The 26277-nt window shown below is 35.3% G+C and overlaps 1 protein-coding gene across 1 annotated transcript in view; it reads left to right on the top strand.

Moving 5' to 3' along the window:
- Positions 1 to 26277, top strand: part of LOC131478689 (probable ubiquitin carboxyl-terminal hydrolase FAF-X) — a 148310-nt gene that overhangs the window by 67141 nt on the left and 54892 nt on the right. Inside the window, 13 exon segments of the mRNA XM_058659276.1 lie at positions 2477 to 2525; positions 3004 to 3139; positions 4208 to 4295; positions 6715 to 7057; positions 8780 to 8875; positions 9884 to 10095; positions 12245 to 12485; positions 13052 to 13201; positions 13966 to 14086; positions 19724 to 19854; positions 20043 to 20321; positions 23783 to 23908; positions 25518 to 25643. Of these exon segments, the coding sequence (XP_058515259.1) occupies positions 2477 to 2525; positions 3004 to 3139; positions 4208 to 4295; positions 6715 to 7057; positions 8780 to 8875; positions 9884 to 10095; positions 12245 to 12485; positions 13052 to 13201; positions 13966 to 14086; positions 19724 to 19854; positions 20043 to 20321; positions 23783 to 23908; positions 25518 to 25643 (2098 nt within the window).

Here is a 26277-nt window from a genome sequence, read left to right as displayed (position 1 = left end):
GTAATATTTCTTTTCTTAATTCTTATTTTCTGTTTTAAAATTTTGAGGAATAGGGCTTCCTCCCTCCTGTGTTTTGCAATAAAATAATCTATTAGGTAGTCTTGACTTGAACTTTCTGCATTTTATATGGATCATAATACTTTTGGTATAGGCAACCTGTAGATGATACCGGTTGTTTTTAATAAACTTCCTAACAATCTAGTAAATTCTTTATCCCTGATTTCTTGATGTCTTCCTCATTTATCTCTGAGGTCGATTAGAATTTATTTCCTTTGGTGGGGAGTATCAGTAAGCTCATTCATTCTCTCATTCTCTCTCTCTCTCTTTTTTTTTTTTTTTTTTTTGGCCTTGATCACCAGAACTCCAATTAGCAGATTCTTGGGCCAATTTTTAAGCTGTATTGTCTGCAGGTCTACAAGTTAACTGTACTGATCCTTTTCAGCACCAAGTTCTTTGTCATTGCTTGAGCCTCTTCCTCTGGACCTCCAGGTTCCCAAGCTACATTTCTACCACAGTCTGCACAGACCCAGCTCACCACTCTCCACCCACTGTGATCCTAGGCTGGGACATACTGTTGTGTGCACCAACTTTACCGGTTCTTAGTTCCAGCAGTACCATGAATTAAGGGAGACACTATCTGAAACTTTAACGTGGATTACAGGACTGTCAGAGGGGCTTATCACCCTGATTCTTTTGTTGTTTTCTTGTCAGACCTGCTAGCAATTAAATCTGGGTGCAACCTGGACCTATTTTGAATGAAATCCATGGCATGTCAAGTCAGTGTTGTTTTACTGTTGGGACCAATGCAAGTGCATTGAGTTGGAAATGAGTTCTCTCCTAGCAGAGCACATGTGCAGCTCACTGTTGTCCTTCTCTTGGGCCTTTTCCTCAATACACAAAATGGCACCTGATGTGGCATTGGTGGAGATCTGGGCATGAAATTCACCCTATTTTCACTCAGTTGCTTAGACTATCACTGTGCTTCTGCTTGTGTTCATATTAAATCAGCAGGTCCTACAGTTCTGCGGCTGGGCTCATCTGAGTTCCTGCTGAACTCCACTTCTCTTTGAGACTATGGAGCTTGCCAGTATTTGCCGGACCCTACACCTATTTTGCATGCAAACCATGGGATGCCAAATCGGTATTGTTTTCCTGGTGGGACTAGTGAGTGCTTGAGTCAAAAGTGAATTATCAGACCCGGCGGCGTGGCCTAGCGGCTAAAGTCCGCCTTGAACGTCCCGGGATCCCATATGGGCGCCGGTTCTAATCCCGGCAGCTCCACTTCCCATCCAGCTCCCTGCTTGTGGCCTGGGAAAGCAGTTGAGGGCGGCCCAAAGCTTTGGGACCCTGCACCCGTGTGGGAGACCTGGAGAAGGTTCCTGGTTCCTGGCTCCTGGCTTCAGATCAGTGCAGCACTGGCCATTGCGCTCACTTGGGGAGTGAATCATTGGATGGAAGATCTTCCTCTCTGTCTCTCCTCCTCTCTGTATATCTGACTTTGTAATAAAATAAATGTTTTTTAAAAAGTGAATTATCTTCTGACTGAGCACTTTCATAGTTCAGTACATAAAAAGGCACGTGGTGTGGCACTCGTAGGGGTTTGGTCATGAAATCTACCCTTTCCTGTATCTTTCTGCTTGGGCTTTGCCAGTCTGCTTCTGCTCTTGGTTCAATCAAGCAAATCTGCAGAATGGGCAGTGCTATGTCTGCATTCACCTCCTGAGCTCCCAGAGAACTTCTTTCCACCTGGCCATTGGTGGAGCTCTGATGACCAATCACTGACTGCTATTGCAGTATCTGATCACTGCAGCACTGCTCTGCTGTCTCTGCTGCTTGCCTATGCTGCCAGGTGTCCCTCTGCAAGTGGCCTGTACTCTCCTGTTTCCCAGGATCATACTCTCTCTACTTCACCTTGACTAATTCTTCTCTGTTTATACCTGTTCTCACCCTATTCCATCATCTTGCACTCCCTTATATTCAGTGTTTTTGTAGAAATTACCACCTCCTTAAATGAAACACTTTTTTTGAAATTTTTTAGCTGAGATTTTAAAATCAATCTACTGTCAAACAGTTTATTTATTATAAAATTGTAAGACTGTGTGGGACATTTGGACACTTTATCTGGATTTTTCTTAATTTTAAGTCTAGTGCTAAATTGCCATTGCTCACATAATTATTGTTTTCTTGTGTAAAATGTTTAAAATAAAAAAAGGAATGTGAGCAAGGAGGAAGCCACTTATTGTCATTACAATTATAATGTGGTTAAGATTCCAAGTTAATAATTAAAACCTGCATTTATCTAAGTTTAGTTACATCTATAATAATAGATTCTCTGAGTCATAGATACTGTGAACTTGTAGAAAAGTCTCCATCAGTAAAGTCCATATAGGTCTATGGAGAATTATGTTTATAAAACAACTTTAAGATGTCATTTCCAGCTTTTTAATGACTTTTAATTTTGTTTTTCTAATGACAGTAAAATTAAGAAACCTAGGAAATTTCATGGGGAATCCACCATGCATGTCGTATGTTTTTTAGGAGGAAATGTATCCTTTTTTTGTTTACACACACACACACACATATGTAGGTTATATACATACACACACACATATATATACATATATATATATGATGGTAAATATTCCCTCCTAAGGTTGGTAACTTCATCATTAGTAAGTTAATATAGTTCTAAGGAGTTTGTTTCATTAAAAGAAAAAGAGAGGAAAATGGATTAGATTTATTTCTTATAATATCTATCTTTAGATTTGGTTGAAAATGGAGAATTTGTATGCTTGGATTTTGACAACAAATAGGAATATCACAGTCTGTTTTGAGACACAAATTGTTCTCTACGCTACTAAATATTTTGTTATGTAACAGAATATTTGCCACATTTAGCAAAATGTGTGTTCAATCTCTAACTTAGTAGCTAGTATTTCTTCTTAATAGATCTTCTAATTTTTTTAGTTGCTTAATTATACTGTTAAGTTCTTCTTGTTACAGTCAAATTCAGCGAAGCCACCAGATAGCTTATATCGTCATGATTTAATCAACCAGCTTCAGCGTGATCATGCTTTAGTTACTTTGGTAGCAGAAAACCTTTCAGAGTATATGAATAGCATCAGATTGTACGCTAGAGGTATGTGTGATGAGCTAAAATTAACTTAAAATTACCATGCCTGTGGAAGAAATCCCAGGGCTCTGTGATATCAAAATCCTTATATTTCAAGTTCCATTTTGAATTTTTTTTCAAGAAAACATTCATTTATTTGACAGACTCAACAGAGATAGAGATCTTCCATTTGCTGAATCACTAACCAAATGGCTGCAATGACAAGAGCTAAACCAGTCACCCATTACTGTAACCTACATTTTCTGGAACAACCATTGTCCTAACTAGCACATTAAGCTGCTCTCTGTGGTTCAGGCTATATGAGCAGTATTTTCAGTCTCAGCTGCTCCACTTGAAGTGTGGGTTTCTGCTAATGTTCTTGGGAAAGTAGAGAAGAAAACAGAGAAGAGGTGAAATGACAGGGCCCCTGCACCCACTTGAGATGCTCAAAGTAAACTTGTGTTTCCTGCCTCCTGGGTTCAGCCATAGAGACCTTTGGGGAATAAAGCAGTGGTAGGATGATTTTTCTCTCCGTTTCTGTGTCTTTGAAATAAAAAATCTTTTGAAAAATAGGGATTTCAATGGATGTCTCTAATCAGTATATCTTATGCTGATAGTAGGTGGTCAGCTCTGGATTGTTTCTTCAGTACATGAACATTTGCAACAATCATGTCCAGGATGAAAATATTTTTAATGATGATTTCTTAAGTTCCAAATGCATTTTTGTCACCTCAATATATAAATGGATAACAAATACTATTCTTTACTACTAAAATACTTACAACACATGTTAGATTTTAGTATAACCCAAAAAGTCTTAGAATCATAACCAGTACTTACAAATTGCCTTAATGTGTGAATAATGGAGAAGGTAGTTATTCTGAAAAACTGTCAATAAGATTCTCATACAATATTTGTCTTGCCTGTGTAAAAAAATACATAACTTGTTTTTTGGGATAAATACAAGGTTTATGAAGATACCTTTATTACTGGCTGGTTATACTGAAAGTTATTGTTGATTTTATAATATCCGTTGGCTCAAATTAACATGCTGTTATGCATGTGTATAAAACATTGACTTTTCTTCATTTCCAGATAATGAAGACTATGACCCACAAACTGTGAGGCTTGGAAACAGATACAGTCATGTTCAAGAAGTTCAAGAACGACTTTACTTCCTTAGGTTTGTTTTAAACTTGATTATATAGTTTAAAACTGTTTTAAACAATTTGTGTCATTCTTTTTAACTCAAAAATAAGAGCTGTGGTTATGCAACAAGGTGGAGGAATCCACCATGGTGGGAGGGTTTGGGGAGGGGTGGGGAGAACCCAAGTATCTATGTAATTGTGTCACATAATACAATGTAATTACTAAAGTTAAACAATAAATAATTAAAAAAAAAAAAATAAGAAATGAAGACCAGTAGTACTTGGTGGCCATTCCATTTTGATACCAGGTTTGATTTTTTGGTTTTTTTTAGACAGTAATCATTGTTTTGATGTCCAGAATGGAATATTTATTTATTAGGGTATGTTTACTTGAAAGAACTTTTGGCACTTGACCTTCAGAATGTGCAATAATCATCTGGGGAACCACATTGATTAGTTTTGCCAGAGATAATGAATTGCAGATCAAACTTGTTGCTGTTGAAGCTATGCACAATAACATATTAACATAAGCACAAAATTTTTGAGTGAAAATTAAAAATAAAAATATTTAACTGAAAAATAAGGTGGTACTTTATTTCCCTATAATGTTAGAATTAAATGTTATATATGACAAATATGTATAGGTTTAACAGTGAGATTTCTGAAGAGTGCAATGGCCATATTGTAGGAAAACAGTTTGAAAGCAAATTTGAGTTACAAACTAACGAAAAATGTAAAACTGCCTTTCATTCGTTTGAATGAAAACAAAAGCTTTTAGGATTTTGGCTTTAAAAAATCTTAGTACTTGTGTTTAACAACCTAGATAAAATAGAGATCTGTCTTTTTACAAAGTCTTTCCCAAAACTTTCATAAGCATGTCTAAAGTCCCTTAGGCTTATTGTGTAACAGGAAAGTGAGTAGAATTTATTAATAGATTTAGAAACAGAAGATCTTTCAATGTAATTGGTAAAAGGAACAGGCACTCAGAGTGAATGCCTGATATTTGGCTGTTTCCACTAACTTTTAGCATCCTGGCAATCTTGTGAATGAGGAGTCTCTTGCATTTACTTAGTAAGAAAGCTGAGGTTCAAATTGGGAAGAACAATTTGTTGATCAAAATCACACAGTTCATATGTGTATGACACTATTGTATAATACTAAGAAAGTTTTCAAGCACTTAAAGATTTTGCTTTCAAACTCTTGCATTTAGTTGCATTGACAGTGGCCAGTGTTGTAGCGAAGTGGATTAAACCACTACCTGTGACACTAGCATCCCATATGTAGTTACCAGTACATGTCCTGCTGCTCCACTTTCAGTCCTACCTCTCTGCTAAAACATATGAGAAAACAACTAAAGATGGCCTAAGACTTGGGTCTCTACCAGCCATACAGAAGGTCCAAATGAAGCTCTTGGCCCCTATTTTCAGCTTGGTCCCTCATTGATACCTCTGTAGCAAATAAGGACTGAAAGAGCAGTTGGGAAATTTCTTACTTTCCTCTTACTTCTCACTTTTGCTGTCTCATACACAAACTCACTCTTTCTCTCTTTTTTATTTCTTTGTAATACTGCATTTCAAACAAGTAAACAAGCCCCTTGAAAATAAGTAGTAGTAGCTGTTTGTTTGCATAAATATCACTGGGGTTAGGAATTAGCAATAAAATTTAGGTTATTTCAGATTCAGCACAATTACAAATGAAATAAAAGAAGTTTACAATTAAGACCCCAAAGAAGAAAAGTGAATATAACTGCTGTAAATTAAATAGGTTGAGGGATTCTGAAAGAAAATTATAGTCTCAGGATATATCAATAATAAATATTCAGAAGAGACTAATGATTACTGACATATAAGTAAGTTTGAATTATGTTAAGATGGTTTAATATGAAGAGGATAATAAAGAATGTTTTAAATATTGAAGTGTTTAAGGAGCTTTAATTTGTAAAAACTGTGAGTTATCTTAAATTATCTCTCACTAACATCTCACTTTCTAGTGAATCCATGTTAATAAAGAGACAATTTAGTTCATGGTTTTAAAGGTTTATTGTCTTGAAAAACAAAAGTTTTCATTACTACCCATTGTAAAATTAGAGAGGAAATCAATGGGAAGTGGAGGGATATTGGGATAGTGGAAACCCAGTGCCTATTAAATGGTGTAATTAAACAAAATAATAATAATAATAATAATAATAATAATAATAATAATAGTAAAAGAAGTCCTCATTATTTAGGTCGCATCACTCACAATTTGTTGACAAGATTTAGTTCTTTACTCTATGCTTTTAAAACAGCATATCATTCCAGTTAGGTGGTTAAGAAATGTGTTCTTTTAGAGTTAGTACTTTCAGGAATAAAATTAAAGTTATATAGTAAATGTATTTATTTCATGCATTTAAAATAATTGGCTTTTAAGGATAAAATTATATAGGCCCTAATTACTGACTTACATGTTTCTAAGGTTCTTATTGAAGGATGGCCAACTCTGGCTATGTGCTCCCCAAGCCAATCAAATATGGAAGTGCTTAGCAGAGAATGCAGTTTATCATTGTGATCGTGAAGCCTGTTTTAAATGGTATTCCAAGTTAATGGGAAATGAACCTGACTTAGATCCTGACATTAATAAGGATTTCTTTGAAAGCAATGTGCTTCAGCTTGATCCTTCCTTGTTAACTGAAAGTGGAATGAAGTGTTTTGAAAGATTCTTCAAAACAGTTAATCATCGAGAAGGGAAGCTAGTAGCAAAAAGGAGAGTCTATATGATGGATGATTTGGAGTTAATAGGATTAGACTACCTTTGGAGGGTGAGAACTTTTTTTTTGCAAATATTGATGTTTATAAATATTTTTAAATAGTCATAGAATCATAATTTAGCCTGAATGTTCTGTTTATATGATTCTTGCTTGACCTAGAAATTATCTTTTCCTTTGTAGTTTCTTATTTGTTGTTTCTATTTTCCTTAACATTGTTGTATGTATGTTATTTTTTTGTTTGCCTTCTGTGAATTTTTTTGTTTTTGCTGTTTACCACTGAGGTTTCTTTGTATTAATTCCCAGAATTACACTCATTTCAGATGAATGAAAGTATAATAATCATTGTTGACCTGTGTGTATATATATATATATATATTTCTCCTTTCCTCTGTGAAAGTTATTGTCTCTTTCATATGATTAGTTTTTATACCCTTAATGTTGTAATGAATGAAATATGGGAGAAAATACTATTAGAAAATTATGAATTAATACTATGACCTCTATATTGTCATTTTTAAATGCACAGAGAACAAAGATCATGTAATAAATTTTCCTTGATTAGCATGATTTAACACTGATTAACCACTACTTATGAAACTAGCATCCCATATGGGCATCTCTTTGAAACTCAGCAGCTCTATTTCCTTGCTGCACACTGCTGATCCCTCAGGGAAACAGCAGAAGATGGCTCAAGTGTTTGTGTCCCTGACATCTATAAGGGAAATCTGGCTGGTTTTAATCTAATCTAATCTAAACTCTAATCTCTGGACTGGTCAATCCAGCTCCAGACCAAGTAGTTTTGGTCATCTGGGGAGTTAACCAACAGATGGAAGCTGTTTATGTGTAACTATTTTGGAAAGTCAATTTTGGAAACGATAAAATCAGATATTGCATCTTATGGTACCTTTTGAATTGATTGTATTTTGTGGGCAAATTTTAGGAAAGTGAATATATTTGTTAGGGTTTTCTATTAGATAAAAACAATACCTTTTATAATTTTTAAATATAATAGGTCTTTTTAATTAAAGCATAAAACTGATGTGAAAAAGAAGAATCTTTGCTCTTACCTATTGTTGCCATATTTTTTCAAACTATACGTGGTCATGTTGAAATAATAGTAAAGCAGGAAAATTCCTAACCTAGTTTTAAGCACAGCAGTGATAGAAATATGCAGAAATTGCTGCTGGGGTAGGATAGTGTTTTGTGTCAAGTGGTGTTTTTATCCTTGTTTGAATTATTGGGTTTCATTTGTTTTTAGATTTTTTTTATTGACAGTCAAAATTTCAGAGACAGTAAGATCTTTCATCCTTGGTTCATTCCCTAGTTTATCACAATGGCCAGGGTAGGGCCAAGCAAAAGACCTGGAAATCTGCTTAGGTCTACCATAGGGGTTACTGGGATTTATCTTCCTCTGCTATGCCACACACATTAGTGAAGAGCTTGAGTGAAGGTGGTGGAATCTCAAGACTCAACCCATACTCATGTAGAATGCCAGTATCTCAGGGGGTTGCCTTATTTGCTATGCCAGAATACCAGCCCTTCAATTGTAATTTGACACTTCACTTAATATTGATCTGAATACTTAGTGTTCTTTTCATTTTTAAGCACACTGTTTATATTTCAGATGTATTCATAATAGCTTAAATTTTCCTTTATGGTACCTGATAGATCAATTTCAAAAAGATATTAAAATATGAAGGATAGAATTTGAATTTGAGTGCTAAATTGAAATTTATGTTCAGTGGTGTTAATCACATAATCTTTTGTAACCAGGTTGTGATTCAGAGTAGTGATGATATTGCCAGCAGAGCTATAGATCTTCTTAAAGAGATATATACAAACCTTGGTCCCAGGCTGCAGATGAATCAGGTAAAAATTGAAGTGTATAAAATTAGGCTCAGGCAATATTGTGCTGAATGTAGTAACTTTTAAATTTAGAATTAAGTAGATTTTATTTTAACTCTACAAAACATTTTGTCTGAATATTTCTTTCTGGTTATTTGCCCAATATCGAGGCAGTGGTACTTTGATAGTTTTTCTGTATTAGTATTCCATTACCCTAAAATTTTTTAGGGGAGCCACTTTGGTGGGAAGCAAGTGTATTTCAGCAAATACTTCAGAGATCTATAGTCCAAGATTGGTAATTATGGAAACTAGCAGTGGTGGAATTTGTGCAAAACAATAATCACATAATAAGCCAGGAAACTGGAAGCATACTTCCTTTTATGCATTGTCTCTTCAGAAAATGTCATCAGAATTTGGTCATAGACTCCAGCAACCTAATAAAGGTCCCACATAGAAACACCATATTTGAAACATGTCTCATCCTTTTCTGTCAACCTTTAGTGTTTCCAAGTTAACCAGCTATCATGAAACTTTTAGGTTAAGAGGTTTTCATGAGTTTGGGGAGTCAAGTGCTATAGTCTATAGCATGTTGCTCCTGGATCCCCCGAACTTACGTCCTCTTCTAAAACATTTTATTCAGTCCATTGCCTGAAGTCCATTCTTAATTTTCTCCAACAAAAATTAAAAATTCCCAAATCCAACACTCATTTGTAATTACATGCAAAAACATGTAAATTTTAATTCCTGCACATTAAAAGTAAATTTATATGTTTCCCAGATAAAGAAAAAAATAGGTACAGTATACACAAGATTACTTTGAATTCAGTGTTGAGATTTTTTAAATTTTAAATTTTATATCCATCCACTAAAATATAATCAATTTATACTTACATATCTTCTTCTTGTCAGATTTGTTTTATTTTTTCTTTTTATTTCATGAAACTTTATTACTATTATTCTCACTATAGTTGAGTTACTTTAAATTGAAATTTTGTTTCCTATATAACTCTGTTTATTTTACCTTTTATCTAGGTGGTTATCCATGAAGACTTTATTCAGTCTTGCTTTGATCTTCTGAAAGCATCATATGACACATTGTACACCTTGGATAGTGAAAACAACAATATTAATTGTGTGAGACAAGAAGTCATACGAATGGTTCGAGTGTTAACCGTTCTGAGGGAGTACATAAATGAATGTGATAGTGATTATCATGAAGAAAGAATGATTTTACCCATGTCAAGGTTTGCAAAAAATATCTGAAGTTTAGACCTTTTTTAAAGATTTATTATTATTATTATTATTATTATTATTATTATTATTATTATTTGGAAAGCCCAATTTATAGAGCGAAGGTATGCTAGAAAGATGTTTGGTTACTGATTCACTTCCCCAATGGAAGGTCAGATCTGATACAATCCAGGTGAGGACCAAGGAACTACTTCTAGGTCTCCGACATAGGTGCAGAGTCCTAATCCTTGAGAGACTATATTGGATTCTGGCACATGCAAGGAAGGACTTTACTAAGTTACCTTGTGCCCTTTGAAAACACATCTTTTAGAAACTAGGCAGTCAATGACACAATAGTTTATTTTATGTTCTGGTAACATTCCTACTTTTTAGCTGTAGTTTTATCTTCGATTTTTCATAATTGTTACCACACACTGCTAAATTTGTCACCTGTCTTAATTTTTTGCATAAGTTTCAGATTTTTCTTTATTTTATTTTAAGACTTATGTATTGGAAGGCTCAGTGACAGAAACACAGTGAGAGATATTCGTCTCTCAGTTGACCTCCCAAAATTGCCATAATGAAATTCGGATGAACCTAAAGTAAGGAGATTCCATTGTTATCTCCTAAATAGGAATCAGGGTTCAAGTTATTCAATCAGCGTCTTCCCAGGCTCATTAACAAGAGTCAGATTCAGAAGTAGAGTAGTTTTTTTGATTTTATTGTCTAATAATGGGATGTCAGCATTTCATGAGGCAGTTCAACCTTTTGTTATGACTTCTTCTTTTTCATCTTGATGTGTGATACATTTATACTGTTACTAATAAATTCTTGAGACCAGCATTGTGGCTCTGTGGGTTACAGCACACACCTTCAGTGTCACCATACCTTGTTTGCTGGTTCAGGTCCCAGTTTTTCTACTTCTAATCTGGTTACCTGCTGTTGTGTCTGAAAAAGTATCACTTAGTAATAACGCCATTGTATTTTTTTAACAGATCAGTTTTTTAAGTTAACTGAAAGGGAACTGGCATTGTAGCGTAATGAATAATGCTGCCACATTCTTTCTTTTATTTTTTTTATTTTTTTTTTAGATTTCTTTATTTATTGGAAAGTCAGATATTCAGAGAGAGGAGGAGAGACAGGGAGAAAGATCTTCCGTCCGATCGTTCACTCCCCAAGTCACTTCAATGGCCGCAGCTGTGCTGAGCCGAAAGCCAGGAGCCAGGAGCTTTTCCAGGTCTCCCATGCGGGTGCAGGGTCCCAAGGCTTTGGGCCGTCCTCAACTGCTTTCCCAGGCCACAAGCAGGGAACTAGATGGGAAGTGGGCTGCCGGCACTAGAACTAGCCCATAATGGATCCAGCGTGTTCACAGCAAGAACTTGAGCCTTTAGGCCAGCGGGCTGAGCCCAAGCTGCCATTTTCATTGTTGTTATACCATTCAGTGTACAATTTCGTGTCTTGTTTGCTACAATTTTTTATGTGTCTTCCTGAATTGGCTTGGTAAAACTAGCAGAATGTTGTCTAAGTGCTTAGAGCTCTGCACCCATGAATCTCCTTGCTCTGTCATGGCCTAACAACCTTTGCAGATATCTGCAAAGTGTCCCAATGAATAGAAGGACCCTCTCTTTCTGGCCCTTTGTTTAACTTTCTTTCTCTTTCAAAAAGACAAACACTTAAGAAACAAAATTATTCACTCATTCATGCATTGTGAGATTTTATGTAAATAGAAGCCTTGTTCATAAAGATGCCGTATCAATATGGTTTATGATCTATTGCATTTCATGTACAAATTACAATGCTAGTGACTCTATGTTTGGTATATGCTTGCAATGGGGGAATCTCAACTGAACTTGAGCTGTGGTTATGCAACAAGGTGGAGGAATCCACCATGGTGGGAGGGTTTGGGGAGGGGTGGGGAGAACCCAAGTATCTATGTAACTGTGTCACATAATACAATGTAATTAATGAAGTTAAATAATAAATAATTAAAAAAAAAAGAAAGAAAGAAGCAAAATATTCCCCCTGAAGACCATAAAAGCAAACCACATTCTTTAATTATTGTCCTTCAGTTACAAAATAGTGATTTCCAACATTATTTTATTAGCATGTGCTCAACGTGTTTTAACTTTTTAGTCTTTTCATTTTCTTTTCTTTCTTTTTCAGATCTTTCCGCGGCAAACACCTATCTCTTACAGTTCGATTTCCAAATCAGGGCAGACAAGTTGATGACTTGAACATATTATCTCATACAAATGATACAATTGGTTCAATTCGTCATTGTATTCTTAATCGTGTTAAAGCCAGTGTAGCCCATACAAAAGTTGAACTTTTTGTAGGTGGTGAATTGATAGGTTCTGAAGATGACACAAAGCCAATTGAACAAATAAATTTAAAAGACAAATCTGTGAGTACACAGAATTTTCAAATATTTAGAATTTTCAATGGGTCAGCTATTTTGTATTATCTGTTATGATCTTTAGTGGATTTGAATTATTAGAATTGCAATAAGTGTTTTAGTAGAACTTTAAATACAGTTAGGAAATACACTTTAATCAAATTCCTCAGAATCATCCAACTAGAGTCAGTATGTAGAAAACTTGTATTCCTATTGAGCCTTTTTTTCTCTCATAATTCCTTCACCAAAACAGTTTAACAACTACTTATGTAGGACAATATATTAGATATTATAGACAATCTACATATGACTTAAAGTATACAGAATTTTCTATGTGGATTTTGTGTAAAAAACTACAAAACAGTTTTATGTAAGCAACCATATCATTCATGCAAATTTAACTATCTGAAGATTTTCCTGGAACAGTTTTCCCGTGTGTCCTTAAGAAAAAACCAAATGATTATGTTAGACAGTAATTCTGAAGTTAAAGTATTTTGAACTTATGCTATGTCTTGTTTCTGTATTTTGAACGAGTGTTTTTCCTTTTCTTTACTTCCAAAAACATCATTTTTCAGCTAATAACAGCCAGGCTTACACAAAGAAAATCAAACATACCTTCAAGTCCAGATAGCTCTTCTGATTCATCATCTGGATCCCCTGAAAACCATTGTAATCAGAGCACTGATGGTCATGGTTCAGGAGTAGAAAGTTGTTTGCCTGGTGTTGTAAGTTACTTCTTTATGCTAGCTTTATACTCCCTAAGAATATGATGAAATGATTGTTTCTGGGGCCTGGTGCAGTTGCCTAGTAGCTAAAGTCTTTGCCTCACACACACTCCCATGATCCCTAAGGGTGCTGGTTCAGACAGCTGCTCCCATCCAGCTCCCTGCCTGTGGCCTGGGAAAGCAGCAGAGGACAGCCCAAAGCCTTGGGACCCTGCACCTGTGCGGGAGACCTGGAAGAGCTCCTGGCTCCTGGATTGGCTCAGCCCCAGCCATAGCGTTTACTTGGAGAGTGGACCAATGAACAGTTCTTCCTCTTTGTATTTCTGACTTTCCAATAAGAATTAATAAATCTTTAACCTCAAAAACAACAACAAAAAGAAATGATTGCTTTTTCCTGTTACACTTACAGTTTTTGAGATAAGACAGAATGTCTGATAACTATGCAATTATATATTGACTTGAGTTAGATTAACTTTGGACACAGCAGTCCTGATGCCTGCATCTGTGTCAGTACCTGGGAAACTAGCCACTAGAAAACTAGGAAACAGCAAATGGTAACTTAAGTAACTGGATTCCTACCAACCCTGTGGAAAAGCTGAATTTTAGTTTCTGACTCTAGCCTTTGGCCTTTTCACTCCGAGACCCAACCAGTCTGTTTTATCACAGACTCAGTCACGCTGTATACACAAGATGGAAGCTTAATTGTAACAATGCTTTTTTGAAGGTAATTTACATGTAAATATTTTGTATATTCTATATTCCAGATAATGTCACTGCATCCAAGATTTATCTGTTTCCTTTGGCAACTTGCAGATTTAGGTAGCAGCCTAAATATGCCGCCTCTTAGAGATGAAGCAAGACTACTTATGGAACTTATGCCACCAGGTAAGACAATTATTAATCTGCTCCCATAACTTAGTTCAGCAAAATTCTTCAAAAGGGAAGTGTTATCATTCTGTTTTTGAACCAAAACCCCTTTTTGCAATGCTCTGTGTCTTTCAGAATATTACTGATGAAAAGTTCTCCATGGATGAGAAAAAAAAATCTATCTATATATATATATATATACACATACATATATATATCAAAATTATTTTAATGAACCAATGTAAATATTTATAAAGGCAGATTCTTGTCACATCTAGCTTCTTCTTGCTTTGCTATTTGAAAGAAGACCCAGCTTCTACATTTACTTGTTATTATTGGATATGCCATTTTGTGTGTGCTACATTCATTATAGATGAAACTGTGTAAATTGCAGACTCATCCTAGTCATTTTCAATTTTCAATTCTATTACTAGTCAGTTTTTATATTTTTAAGACTGTGAATGCATTCTGATCTCAATTATATGTGAATATATTAAATTCTTAAAAGATTTATTATTTTTTAAAACGTTTATTTATTTTTATTACAAAGTCAGATATACAGAGAGGAGGAGAGACAGAGAGGAAGATCTTCCGTCCGATGATTCACTCCTCAAGCGGCCACAACAGCCAGAGCTGAGCCAATCCAAAGCCAGGAGCCAGGAGCTCTTCTGGGTCTCCCATGCAGCCACAGGGTCCCAAAGCTTTGGGCCGTCCTCGACTGCTTTCCCAGGCCACAAGCAGGGAGCTGGATGGGAAGTGGAGCTGCCGGGATTAGAACCAGCGCCCATATGGGATCCCGGGGCTTTCAACGTAAGGACTTTAGCTGCTAGGCCACGCCGCCGGGCCCTATTAAATTTTTAAGTTTCCCATTCCACATGCTTGATTTCTGCAGTAATTACTAAGTCTTCTCACATACATCATAGTTTTCCACCTGGTCAGATGCTTGTATTTTATTCCTTTATATGCATTCTCCTCCTACTCCAGTTTGGTTTTCTTTAACATAGTTTATGTTCTGTTGATTTTCTGCTGTAGATCTTCTGTTCCTAATTATTCTGTTGCTAATTATACCATTAACAACTCCTCATCTTACTGAGCCACATTTTACCAAAAAATAGATATAAAGAAGACAAGATTTTCATTATTTTTTCATTATTGTTATCTGAAAGGCACATTATATGGATTGATGTGAGGAGAAGGATCTTTGATCACTAGTACACTCCCCAAACACTTGTAACATATAGCACAGTCTGGTCTAGGTCAAAGCTGGAAGTTTTTTCCAGGTCTCTTATCTGGGTGCATGTACTTGAGCCACTCTGTTTCTTTCCTAGATGCATTAGCAGGAAGCTAGATCTAAAGTGAAGAAGATGGTCCTAGAACTGATATCCATTTGGGGTTGATTGTCTGTGTGCTTTAAAATTTTTGTTTATTTTACTGTTTGCTTGTTTTTTGTTGTTTTGTTTTTTAAAGTTTTTGGTAATGTTATTGATCTGACTGTATTACATTTTTATTATAACCTCTTCAGAACTTACTCTGCTGCTTCTTCACAGTTCTGAGTTTACTTTGTAAATTTACAGAATTTTTCTGTTATTTGTGTCTTACAAGCTAAATCAGAGAAGTAATCAATAATATTCTTTTTGTTAACCATGTCCACATTTCACCTATATTCAAGTTGCAAGTTGTACCAGTCACTCAATGATAGGTTACTCAAATGTAGGTAAAATACTTTGTTTTCTGAAAGAAAACATTTCTATAGTATTTTATTAGTAAAATTAAGACACTAAAAATTTTAGTAGAGTGTATTTTCTTAAAAATATAAGCCTACAAATAAAGAATTTGGTGTTTTGGGAGAATAATATTTGGCGAGTAAGAAATTAAGAGTTTTTTCCTTTTTTTTTTCAATCTCATAGCAAAATATATTGGTAAATGTTGATCTTAAAATATCCACATTTAGTTTTTTCATTTGTTAGGCAGTGGGCCAAGCATGATGACTTAGCTGTCTGGTCCTACACGTCAGCACCAGGATTAAATATGGGTACTGGTTTCTGTCTCAGCTGCTCCACTGCCTTGTAGTTGCCTAGAAGTACAGCAAGGGGTGGCCCAAAGCATTGGGAACCTGTGCCGGCATCGTTCTCCATATAAAATTTCCAGTATAAATAATAAATGTAGGGCCCAGTGGCATGGCCTAGCAGCTAAAGTCCTTACGTTGAAAGCCCCGGGATCCCATATGGGCGCTGGTTCTAATCCCGGCAGCTCCACTTCCCATCCAGCTCCCTGCTTGTGGCCTGGGAAAGCAGTCGAGAACGGCCCAAAGCTTTGGGACCCTGTGGCTGCATGGGAGACCCAGAAGAGCTCCTGGCTCCTGGCTTTGGATTGGCTCAGCTCTGGCTGTTGTGGCTGCTTGAGGAATGAACCATCAGACAGATCTTCTTCTCTGTCTTTCCTCCTCTCTGTATATCTGACTTCACAATTTTAAAAAATCTATATATTACATATATATTTTTTTAATTTTTAAAAAGATTTATTTATTTTTATTACAAAATTAGAAATACACAGAGGAGAGACAGAGAGGAAGATCTTCCGTCCGATGATTCACTCCTCAAGTGAGCCGCAACAGCCAGAGCTGAGCCAATTCAAAGCCAGGAGCCTCAGGAGCCTCCTTTGGGTCCCCCATGCAGGTGTAGGGTCCCACAGGCCAGAAACAGGGAACTGGTTGAGAAGTAAGGCCACTGGTATTAGATGAACTGGTGACCATATGGAATCCTGGCATGTGCAAGTAGAGGAACTTAGCCACTAGAACACCGTTCTGGCCCCCCTCCCAAAAAAAGGTATGTTAAAAGAAACAAAGAAAAAAAAGGTTTAGGCTGTAAATGTTTTAATTGCAAAGTAAATGAATTCTGGAAAACAGAGATCTTTGCAAAAAAAAAATTTGGAAAATGCTCTCGGTCCTAAGTTTGAGTTTAGAAAATGTAATATGTTGTGTAATTGTGTAGAAATGAATAATGGCATCTCTCATTTTAATCTATGACAGCAATGGGAATTTTAAATTTTATTTTAACATATTATTACAAAGTTGTGTGGGTTGTAGACCTATGTAGGTCATAGATTAGGATGGAGAGGAAAGGAGAAGGGGGAAGATGAGTGAGACAAAAGCCTCCACCTTCCTTCCTTCTGTCCATAGCAAGAGGAGATTGTACATTCAGTTTACAACACTGTCAGGCAACACAGATGGTCTTTGAATGTCACTTTAGGAAAGAATGTTCAGAGAAGTTGTTGACAGCGTTGTACCAGAGACAAGAAATTACTTGTTAAGTTTGTTGGCTGACCAACCTTTCTCGGTATATTCACAGACTTTGGGGGTTGCTATGGAAGTTGGCTTCAAGTGTTGTTCATTCCACTTTTTTTTTCTTCCCTCCACTTTTTGATGAAGTACCTGAAGTCTTCTATTGAGTTAGCGGAACCAACTGTGTTGTCTTTCTTGTATTTTTGGATGTGTTCTTAATCCTTGCATGGAAGTCACTAATAGAAGTGACCCAGGCTACCACATCTGCCAGTGTTCTTCCCTCCCTCCCTCCCTCCCTCCCTCCTCTCTCTCTCTCTCTCTCTCTCTTTCTCTCTTTCTCTCTTTCTCTCTCTCTTTCTCTCTCTCTCTCTCTTTCTCTCTTTCTCTCTTTCTCTCTTTCTTTCTTTCCCTTTACTGTTGCACACAGAAGAGTTTATTTGCGAACGGTCCAGGTGAACAGTAAAGGGAGAGGGAAGGGGAAGCACCTCCTGAGACAAAACCAGGAAGTGGGCTGCCTCTCCAAAGATGAGGGAGGGAGAGACGCCATGAACCAGTTTTCTAACGCAACTCTGAATCAGACATCTTCTCATGCCATTTCTTTTACTTTAAAATAGTGTGGAAGTTCAGGATATCAGTTATAATTAATAAATTGTTTTAAGTGTGTTGGTTCTACTGTATCTCATGATTGAAAGCAGGAATTCGATCAACGTAGACACACACATACTAGAAGGCCTCATAAAGTTTATGCACAATTCAATTTATTTGTTATTTTCCGATTTGTTTTTAACTTCATTTTTTCATATTTATCCCCCTTGTGTTTATGTATAATTTTCACTTATATTAACTTATCCATGAAAATTCATCCTTTTAAAAGCTCCAAAACACATGAAAATCTCTGGTTGTAATGCACTTTTTTATACATGTTTATTTTTGTTGAAAAGGCAGATTTACAGAGTGAAAGAGAGACAGAGTAAAAGATCTTCTGTCCGCTGGTTCACTCCCCAATTAGCCACAGCAGTCAGTGCTGACCTGAGCCTAAGCCAGGAGCCTGACAGCCTCTTCTGGGTCTTCCACACAGGTGCAGGGTCCAAAAACATTTGGCCATCTTCAGCTGCTTTCTGAGTCTACAAGCAGGGAGCTGGATGGGAAATGGGGCTGCCGGGACACACACCACACGAGATCCCAGTGTATTCAAGGCAAGGACATTAGCTACTAGGCTACTGTGCCAGACCCTATAATCCACTTTTTTAAAGACTTATTTTTGTTTTCATCCCTCATTTGAAATTCCCTTCTCCATTAATGTGGAAGCTGTGTCTGTATTATCCTGTACTGTGTTTACATATTTGATAAATTCTATACTTATTAGTTCCTGGTTTGCTACCACCCACTCCTCCTATTTATTTATTTGGACTCCTCTGAAGCCCCCAGCATTTCCCATGCTAGATGCTCTTTTGAAAGGTACTAATATGCAAGTGTTAGAAATAGCTGTAATACAGGAATATTGCCTTTACTCAAAATTGTTAATTTTTTTTTCATGTTTGTTGTATCACTGTAATATTTCTGACATTTGCAAAATGTTTGAGACATGTGTCTTTTAACATTTTGTTACCTTGGGTCCGGTGCAGTGGCCTAGCAGCTGAAGTCCTCACCCTGAACGCGGCAGGACCCCATATGGGCGCCGGTTCTAGTCCCGGCAGCTCCACTTCCCATCCAGCTCCCTGCTTGTGGCCTGGGAAAGCAGTGGAGGACGGCCCAAAGCTTTGGGACCCTGCACCTGCATGGGAGACCCAGAGGAGCCTCCTGGCTCCTGGCTTCAGACTGGCGCAGTACTGGCCATTGCAGTCACTTGGGGAGTGAATCATCAGAAGGAAGATCTTCCTCTCTGTCTCTCCTCCTGTCTGTATATCTGACTTTGTAATAAAAATAAATCTTAAAAAAAAACATTTTGTTTCCTAAATATCAATGTATTGTTACTAAAACAAAATGCTTTTATGTAACCCACAGAAGAATTTATCAAATTGGGAATTGTAATGTGCGTAGCTTTGAGATTTTTCAAAAACACAGTAACTCTGTAACATCCCTTATATTGAACTTTTTCTTGCTTTTCATGTATTACATTCAGGAAATACACTTTTTTAAAAATGTGGTAAAGCTATTCAAGAAACATTTTTGTGCACCTGGCCTTATGTTTACTCAGCTCACTGTTGTGTCCATTTGAGGGGTAAACCCACGGGTGGAAAATCTCTTTTTTCTCCCTTTTCCTCTTACTGTGTCTCCTGTCTGTAACCTCACCTTTAAAATAAAAATAAATCTTCTAAAAAAGAATATATTAAGAGCATATTAATCCTATTTTACTTCATGTTTTTCCTTTTCAGATAACACAACTATAGAAAAGTTAAGAATGATATGTTTGGGACAGGCAAAACTTGAAAAAAGTAATTGTGATCCATCTCTTGAATCACTTTTCTTTGGTTCTTCTGCCTCGCAAGTTCTATACCTAACAGAGGTTTGTTTTTTTATATATATATTTCTTTGCAAAAATTTTTTTATTTTATTGTGTTTAAGACCTGTGTACGTTTTTAAGAAATGTTAAGAAATATTGAAAAATTTGTTAACATTTCTGAAACATGAAATAGGAATCGCAAGAAATGATTATCTTCAATTACACTATGTATTTTTTGTTTTTGTTTTTAGGTAATCTATGTGTTGTTGATGCCTGCTGCTACATCTCTGGCTGACAATTCCTTAGACTTTCAATTCCATTTCTTGAAAAGTGGTGGCTTGTCCCTTGTATTGAGTATGCTAATAAAAAACAACTTTTTACCGAATACAGATACAGAAACTCAAAGGGGCATTTACTTTAATGCTCTTAAAATCGCCAAATTGTTCCTAACTGCCATTGGTTATGGCCGTGTTCGTGCTGTGGCAGAAGCTTGTCAGTCAGTGCTCGATGGTACAGATCCTGTAACAACGGTAATACCTATAAAGATGTTTTGAAAGATTTAATTCTATTTTTATTTATTTACTGTGAAAGATTTTATAATTGGAAAGGCAGTTATAGAGAAGAACAGACATATTATTCATCCACTTTTTCACTCTAAATGGCTGCAATGCCTGAAGTTCGACCAGTCTAAAACTAGGAACCAGGGGCTTCCTCTGGCTCTTCCACTTGGTACAGGATATAAAAGGCTTTTGGCCAGTTTGTGCCACTTTCCCAGGCCACAGGCACAGAGTTGGATGAAAATAAGCAGCTGGAACTTAAACCAGTGTATTTAGTGCCTTTTTAGGTAGAGGCTTAACTTGCCACTCCACTGCACCTGCCCGTAAATGATTCATTCTTTCTGAATTTCAGCAGCTTAAGATAAGTTTAGTTTTAACCCACAGCATTAGCTTCTGATTTTAGCTTCTTATTAATATTGTTCTGTAAGGCAACAATGATAACTCCCAGTAGTGTGGTTTCTGCCACTTGTAACAGACTTGAATTGAGCTCTACTAGCATTTGCTGATTTGCTTCCTTGGATTTTGGGACATTTGGCCCATATATCAGCATATGAGAGCCCTCTGTGACTGCCACAAATTTAAAAAGCCATTTTATGGTATAACATACTGACCTGGCAATTTCTTCTTTTAAGTAAAATTTTACTGAAGGTATAAATGTTGCTGTTGATTACATTGATTTGAGAAGAAGTCTTCACCTGTTTACAATCATTATTTTCCATTTTTAAAATTATGAAATATTGTGCCCAGCACAGTAGCCTAGTGACCAAAGTCCTCACCTTGAACGCGCCAGGATCCCATATGGGCACCGGTTCTAATCCCGGCGGCGGCTCCACTTCCCATCCAGCTCCCTGCTTGTGGCCTGGGAAAGCAGTCGAGGACGGCCCAAAGCTTTGGGACCCTGCACCCACGTGGGAGACCCGGAAGAGGTTCCTGGTTCCTGGCTTCTAATTGACTCAGCTCTAGCCATTACAACCAATTGGGGAGTTTTCTCTCTGTCTCTCCTTCACTCTGTAAATCTGCCTTTCCAATAAAGATACATAAATCTTAAAAAATAAATAAATTGTGAAATTTTCTCTTGAATGTTGTACTAATTCTATCTAAAAGTTACTTAATTACGAATGATTTTGTAGGAAATATTCAATTGGAATTTTGTTGCCATTCTCTTTCTCTGTCTCTCTGTTTAACATTGTTAGATCTGATTAATGTGAGTCTAAGGTTAAATGCAATTCTTGAGTTCATTCATTTATAATATCAATGACGGCATAATTGCTAAAAAAATGGTTCACAAATCATATATCTACTAATGCTTTAATATTTTAGAGTTATTAGCCTTATTTAATTGTGAAAATACTATTGTTTTTGTTGAAGAGTAAGCATTGCCTTTCAATGTGATATCTGCTCTTTGCATTGACAATAGTTCTGGAATTTTTATAGGCAGAACTGGCTAAATGGTGAAACAGATTTGTCTTTTTAAATGAAACTAGACATTAGGAAATTTCCAATTTGTAATATTCCCATCTCTTTGTATAGTTCTGAAAATTTTTTTGAAAAATTTAGAATAGCAATATGTAGCTCTTTCCCAGTCCTGAGTCATATTTAACTGCTATATAATAGTAAATCTGTTTGCAGTATGTAAGTGCTGTTAAGTAAAACCTCAAAGAATTTTTTGCACACTTACAGTTTTAATGTAGTTTTATGGAGACTTTAGAATGGAGAGTATTTTGTGTGCATAAATTTTGATTCTTAAGCACTGTATAAAAAAGTTATTTTTGTGCTTCAGAACATTTCTAATCCATCATCTCAATTCATTGAAAGAATTGGAGATACTATTTTTAGTGTTAACCTTAACAAGAGAGTTTCAGTGTAAGAGAAAGTGAGGCAAAATAGTAATCTCACAATTAATAAAAAGTAATTCATTGTTTTAAAACATTTGCACAAAATGTTTCTCATTCAGCAGATAATTGTGATTCTGCTGTAGGTCACATATTGCTACAAATGCACTATAAGCTTCAAGTCTATTTAATTCCTGTGTCTTCCGATTTCATTTAGTAGAGGATAATGGCCAAAATATATTTGACTCTTGTGTGCCAGCCATCATACAATCTCATTTAACCACTCACTAGTCATATTTATTCCATCTCATTTCCTAGCTTGTGAGTGGAAATTAAGAACTAATGTTACAAAATAACTTGAACTATGAAATAACTATGAAAATATAAGTATGCTGAAATATTTACCTTAAGTGATAACCTTCATATATTGCCACCATGTCCCCTTATATGAAGTGCTATATAGTTTTTAGTAAATAGATCCTCAAATACATATTGAAGGTGTAAAATAATTAATGTGATTGATAAATGTTTATGACAATATAAAAGATAAAATGTTTAACTTTTTTGAGATCAGGAAAGGAGGTTGAAAAGGTAGATATGTACTGCTTTTGGCTTTTCACACTTGATGGTTGCCATAAATCTTCCCCCTCCCATTTTGCTCACTCCTTAAATCATTATTAGAATACTTATAAAGCTTAACTGAAAAAGATGTAGATGGGACAATGAGTGGCCTAGGTTGTAAAATACCTAAACTTATTTTGGAGCTCGCAAGGCACGAAGTAGCCTTGAATGAAACAAGGAACATTTTCTTTTTTTTTTTTTTTTTAAGATTTTACTATTATTGAAAAGCCGGATATACAGAGAGAAGGAGAGACAGAGAGGAAGATCTTCCATCCGATGTTTCACTCCCCAAGTGGCTGCAATGGTCAGAGCTAACCAGTCTGGAGCCAGGAGCCAGGGCAGTCTTCCAGGTCTCCCATATGGGTGCGGGATCCTAAGGCTTTGGGCCATCCTTGACTGCTTTCCCAGGCCACAAGCAGGGAGTTGGATGGGAAGTGGAGCTGCTGGGATTAGAACCGGCGCCCCTATGGGATCCCGGCTCGCTCAAGGCAAGGACTTTAGCCGCTAGGCCACGCCGCCGGGCCTAACAAGGAACATTTTCAAGCCTAAACAAGAAAGGAAAACTCAAGTCATGAATATAGGTTTAAGAGAAAAAATTGAAAACCTGTTTACCCATTATCTGAATTTTCTTTATTGTATCATGGTAGGTAAATATTTTTTAAAGGAAGAGCTGTGCACAGGACATGCAGAAAGTTTCTCCAAAGTTGTGGTTCTCAATTGGAAAGAGTAAACACAGGCTTAGAAGTAATGCAGAAATAATCTGAAAATTATAGTTTGCAGAGGTATTTTGCTTCTGAAATGTAATTAAAACATCTACTGTTAACAGTCTAAACTGATTTTTTATGAAGACTACCTTAATTGTTTAAAACATGCAAATCTTAAGAAAGCAATAGTTTCTGAAAAACAGTTTCTGTGTGCACTTTGTTGAAATTTAGTTACGTACAAGATTTTGTTTGAAATGTAATGATCAATTTGTTTCAGATTAATCAAGTTACTCATGGTCAGGCAGTGGTGCTACATAGTGCCCTTCAGATCATTCCTAATCCTTCTGCTGATTGCATGCTCAGAAATGTATCAATACGTCTTGCTCAGCAAATATCTTATGAGGTTGGTTAAATCTTTTAAAGCACACTAGTATTCTGGAGCATTTCTAATTTGCCAAAAATAAATACACCTTAATTTGAAGCAAACAAAATATTTTGTGATTCAAAGAAATCTTTGTTTATGAATATATTTAAATGTAAAAATATTATAACATACACCTAGTAATTCAGTATATAAAACATTGCTATAAATTGCCATGTGTATCATTGATAAATGTCTTTATATTTATATATGAATCTATGTTGACAACATACTAATATATGATTTTATATTAAATTTAATACATAGCTTGATATAATTATATGATATATAATTGGTAAGTTGGTATGTGATACACTTATGTGACGTGTGGTAATTCAGATACTTATATTGATTTTTTTTATTTATTATTTTTACTTCATTAATTACATTGCATTATGTGACACAGTTTCATAGGTACTGGGATTTTCCCCACCCCATATATATATCTATTTTATTTTATTTTATTTTATTTTATTTTATTTATTTTATTTTATTTTATTTATTTATTTTATTTATTTTATTTTTAATTCATTAATTACATTGTATTATGTGACACAGTTTCATAGGTACTTGAGTTCTCCCCACCCCATATATATATATATTTTATTTTATTTATTTTATTTTATTTTATTTTATTTTTTATTCAGTAATTACATTGTATTATGTGACACAGTTACATAGATACTTTGGTTCTCCCCACACCTCCCCAAACCCTCCCACCATGGTGGATTCCTCCACCTTGCTGCATAACCACAGCTCAAGTTCAGTTGAGATTTCCCCATTGCAAGCGTCTACCAAACACAGAGTCCAGCATCTTATTGTCCAGTCAAGTTCAACGGCTTCTTAGGTATACCCTCTCTGGTCTGAAGACAGAGCCAGCAGAGTATCATCCCAGTCAATTGAAAGCTCCAACATACCATCAGCAAAAACTTATATCATTATGGAATTAATTGACATAGTAATGAGTGACCAATATGTTAACTTATATTGATGTTTTGATGGTATACATTATACTTATAGTTTGTGTTATTAATTGTATTATTTGTATCTAGTTTCTGTAATAAATTATAAATGCATATTATATATCTATAACTAAATTATATTTTACTTAGTTGCAATTACTACTTTAGACATTACTTATAAGCATACTTCAACAAACTTTAATTTCATGATTTGCATTGTGGTTTATGTAAATATATCTAAACATATTATATATATTTATCTATGTATACTATATGTTATAGGTAATTGTTGCAATTGCTTATTTAGATATTGCTTAAGAAAATTATTTAACGGACTTTAAATTCCAGTTTGTATAAGTAATATTGAATTTTGATGGATCTTAGACTGTCAAATAAAGATTTCTATCAGCCCAAAATGTTTTCATATACAGATGTTCAGTGTATGCCTGTGACTGTTCTTACCTTTAGCAATTTATATATGACTTAATGTTAAAATGCAAAATATTATGTAACCAAAGGTTGTTCATACGTATTTTATATAGTCATAGTCACAGCCATTTTCTTCTATGTTTTGTTTTTGTAGTTCACTTCACTATTTTGTTATCACTTTTAACAACTTATTTTTGCAGGCCTCAAGATACATGCCTGATAATTGTGTAATTAGAGCCATAAAGAAAATTACCTGGGCTTCAGGATGTGGGGCATTAGAGCTAGTATTTAGCCCAAATGAAGAAATCAGTAATAATTATCAGATGGTAAGAATTATGATAAAATATATTTCTTTTAAACAAGTATTGCCTAATATTGGATTTGACTACATTTTGATTATGTTTGCCATATGATCAAGATCACCTTAGATAAAATTAAAACCTGTTTTCATTGAAATACAATGTTTCATGATCCTGAAGTGCGAGTTTTCTTTTTTCTTAAGTGAGATATTAATTTTTCCAAATACCTGTTTTCAAGTCCATGCATTTATATACTGTAGAAACAGCATTTACTATATAGATATTTCACCAATCAAATTAATTTAAGAAATAAAATTGTTTGACTTTTAGATTCTCTATGATTTATCTGCCATTAATAGCTTCTTCATATAGTTAGAAATTTGAGATTGCTTATCTTTTGAGGGCATACTTCTCTACATGAATTTTAAAGGTTTATATGAAGTAAACATCTTTAACTTACTTTTCATGAATGTTTTGAAGTACTGTATCATATGTATTGTTTACAGTTTGGTGTGAAGAGGGTTTTAATTGTTCTAAGTAACCTTTTCAGCATATCAAATTGTACGTCCTTCATAAACATTGGTGTGAGGAGGTTACTTTTTAAATGTAATGGTATAGAAAATAAAATGAAAATGAAAAATTTTTTAAACAGATATAAATA

The sequence above is a fragment of the Ochotona princeps genome, chromosome Y (assembly GCF_030435755.1).
Source record: "Ochotona princeps isolate mOchPri1 chromosome Y, mOchPri1.hap1, whole genome shotgun sequence".
In the NCBI taxonomy this organism is placed as follows: Eukaryota; Metazoa; Chordata; class Mammalia; order Lagomorpha; family Ochotonidae; genus Ochotona; species Ochotona princeps.
This window is presented reverse-complemented; position numbering and strand designations above follow the sequence as displayed.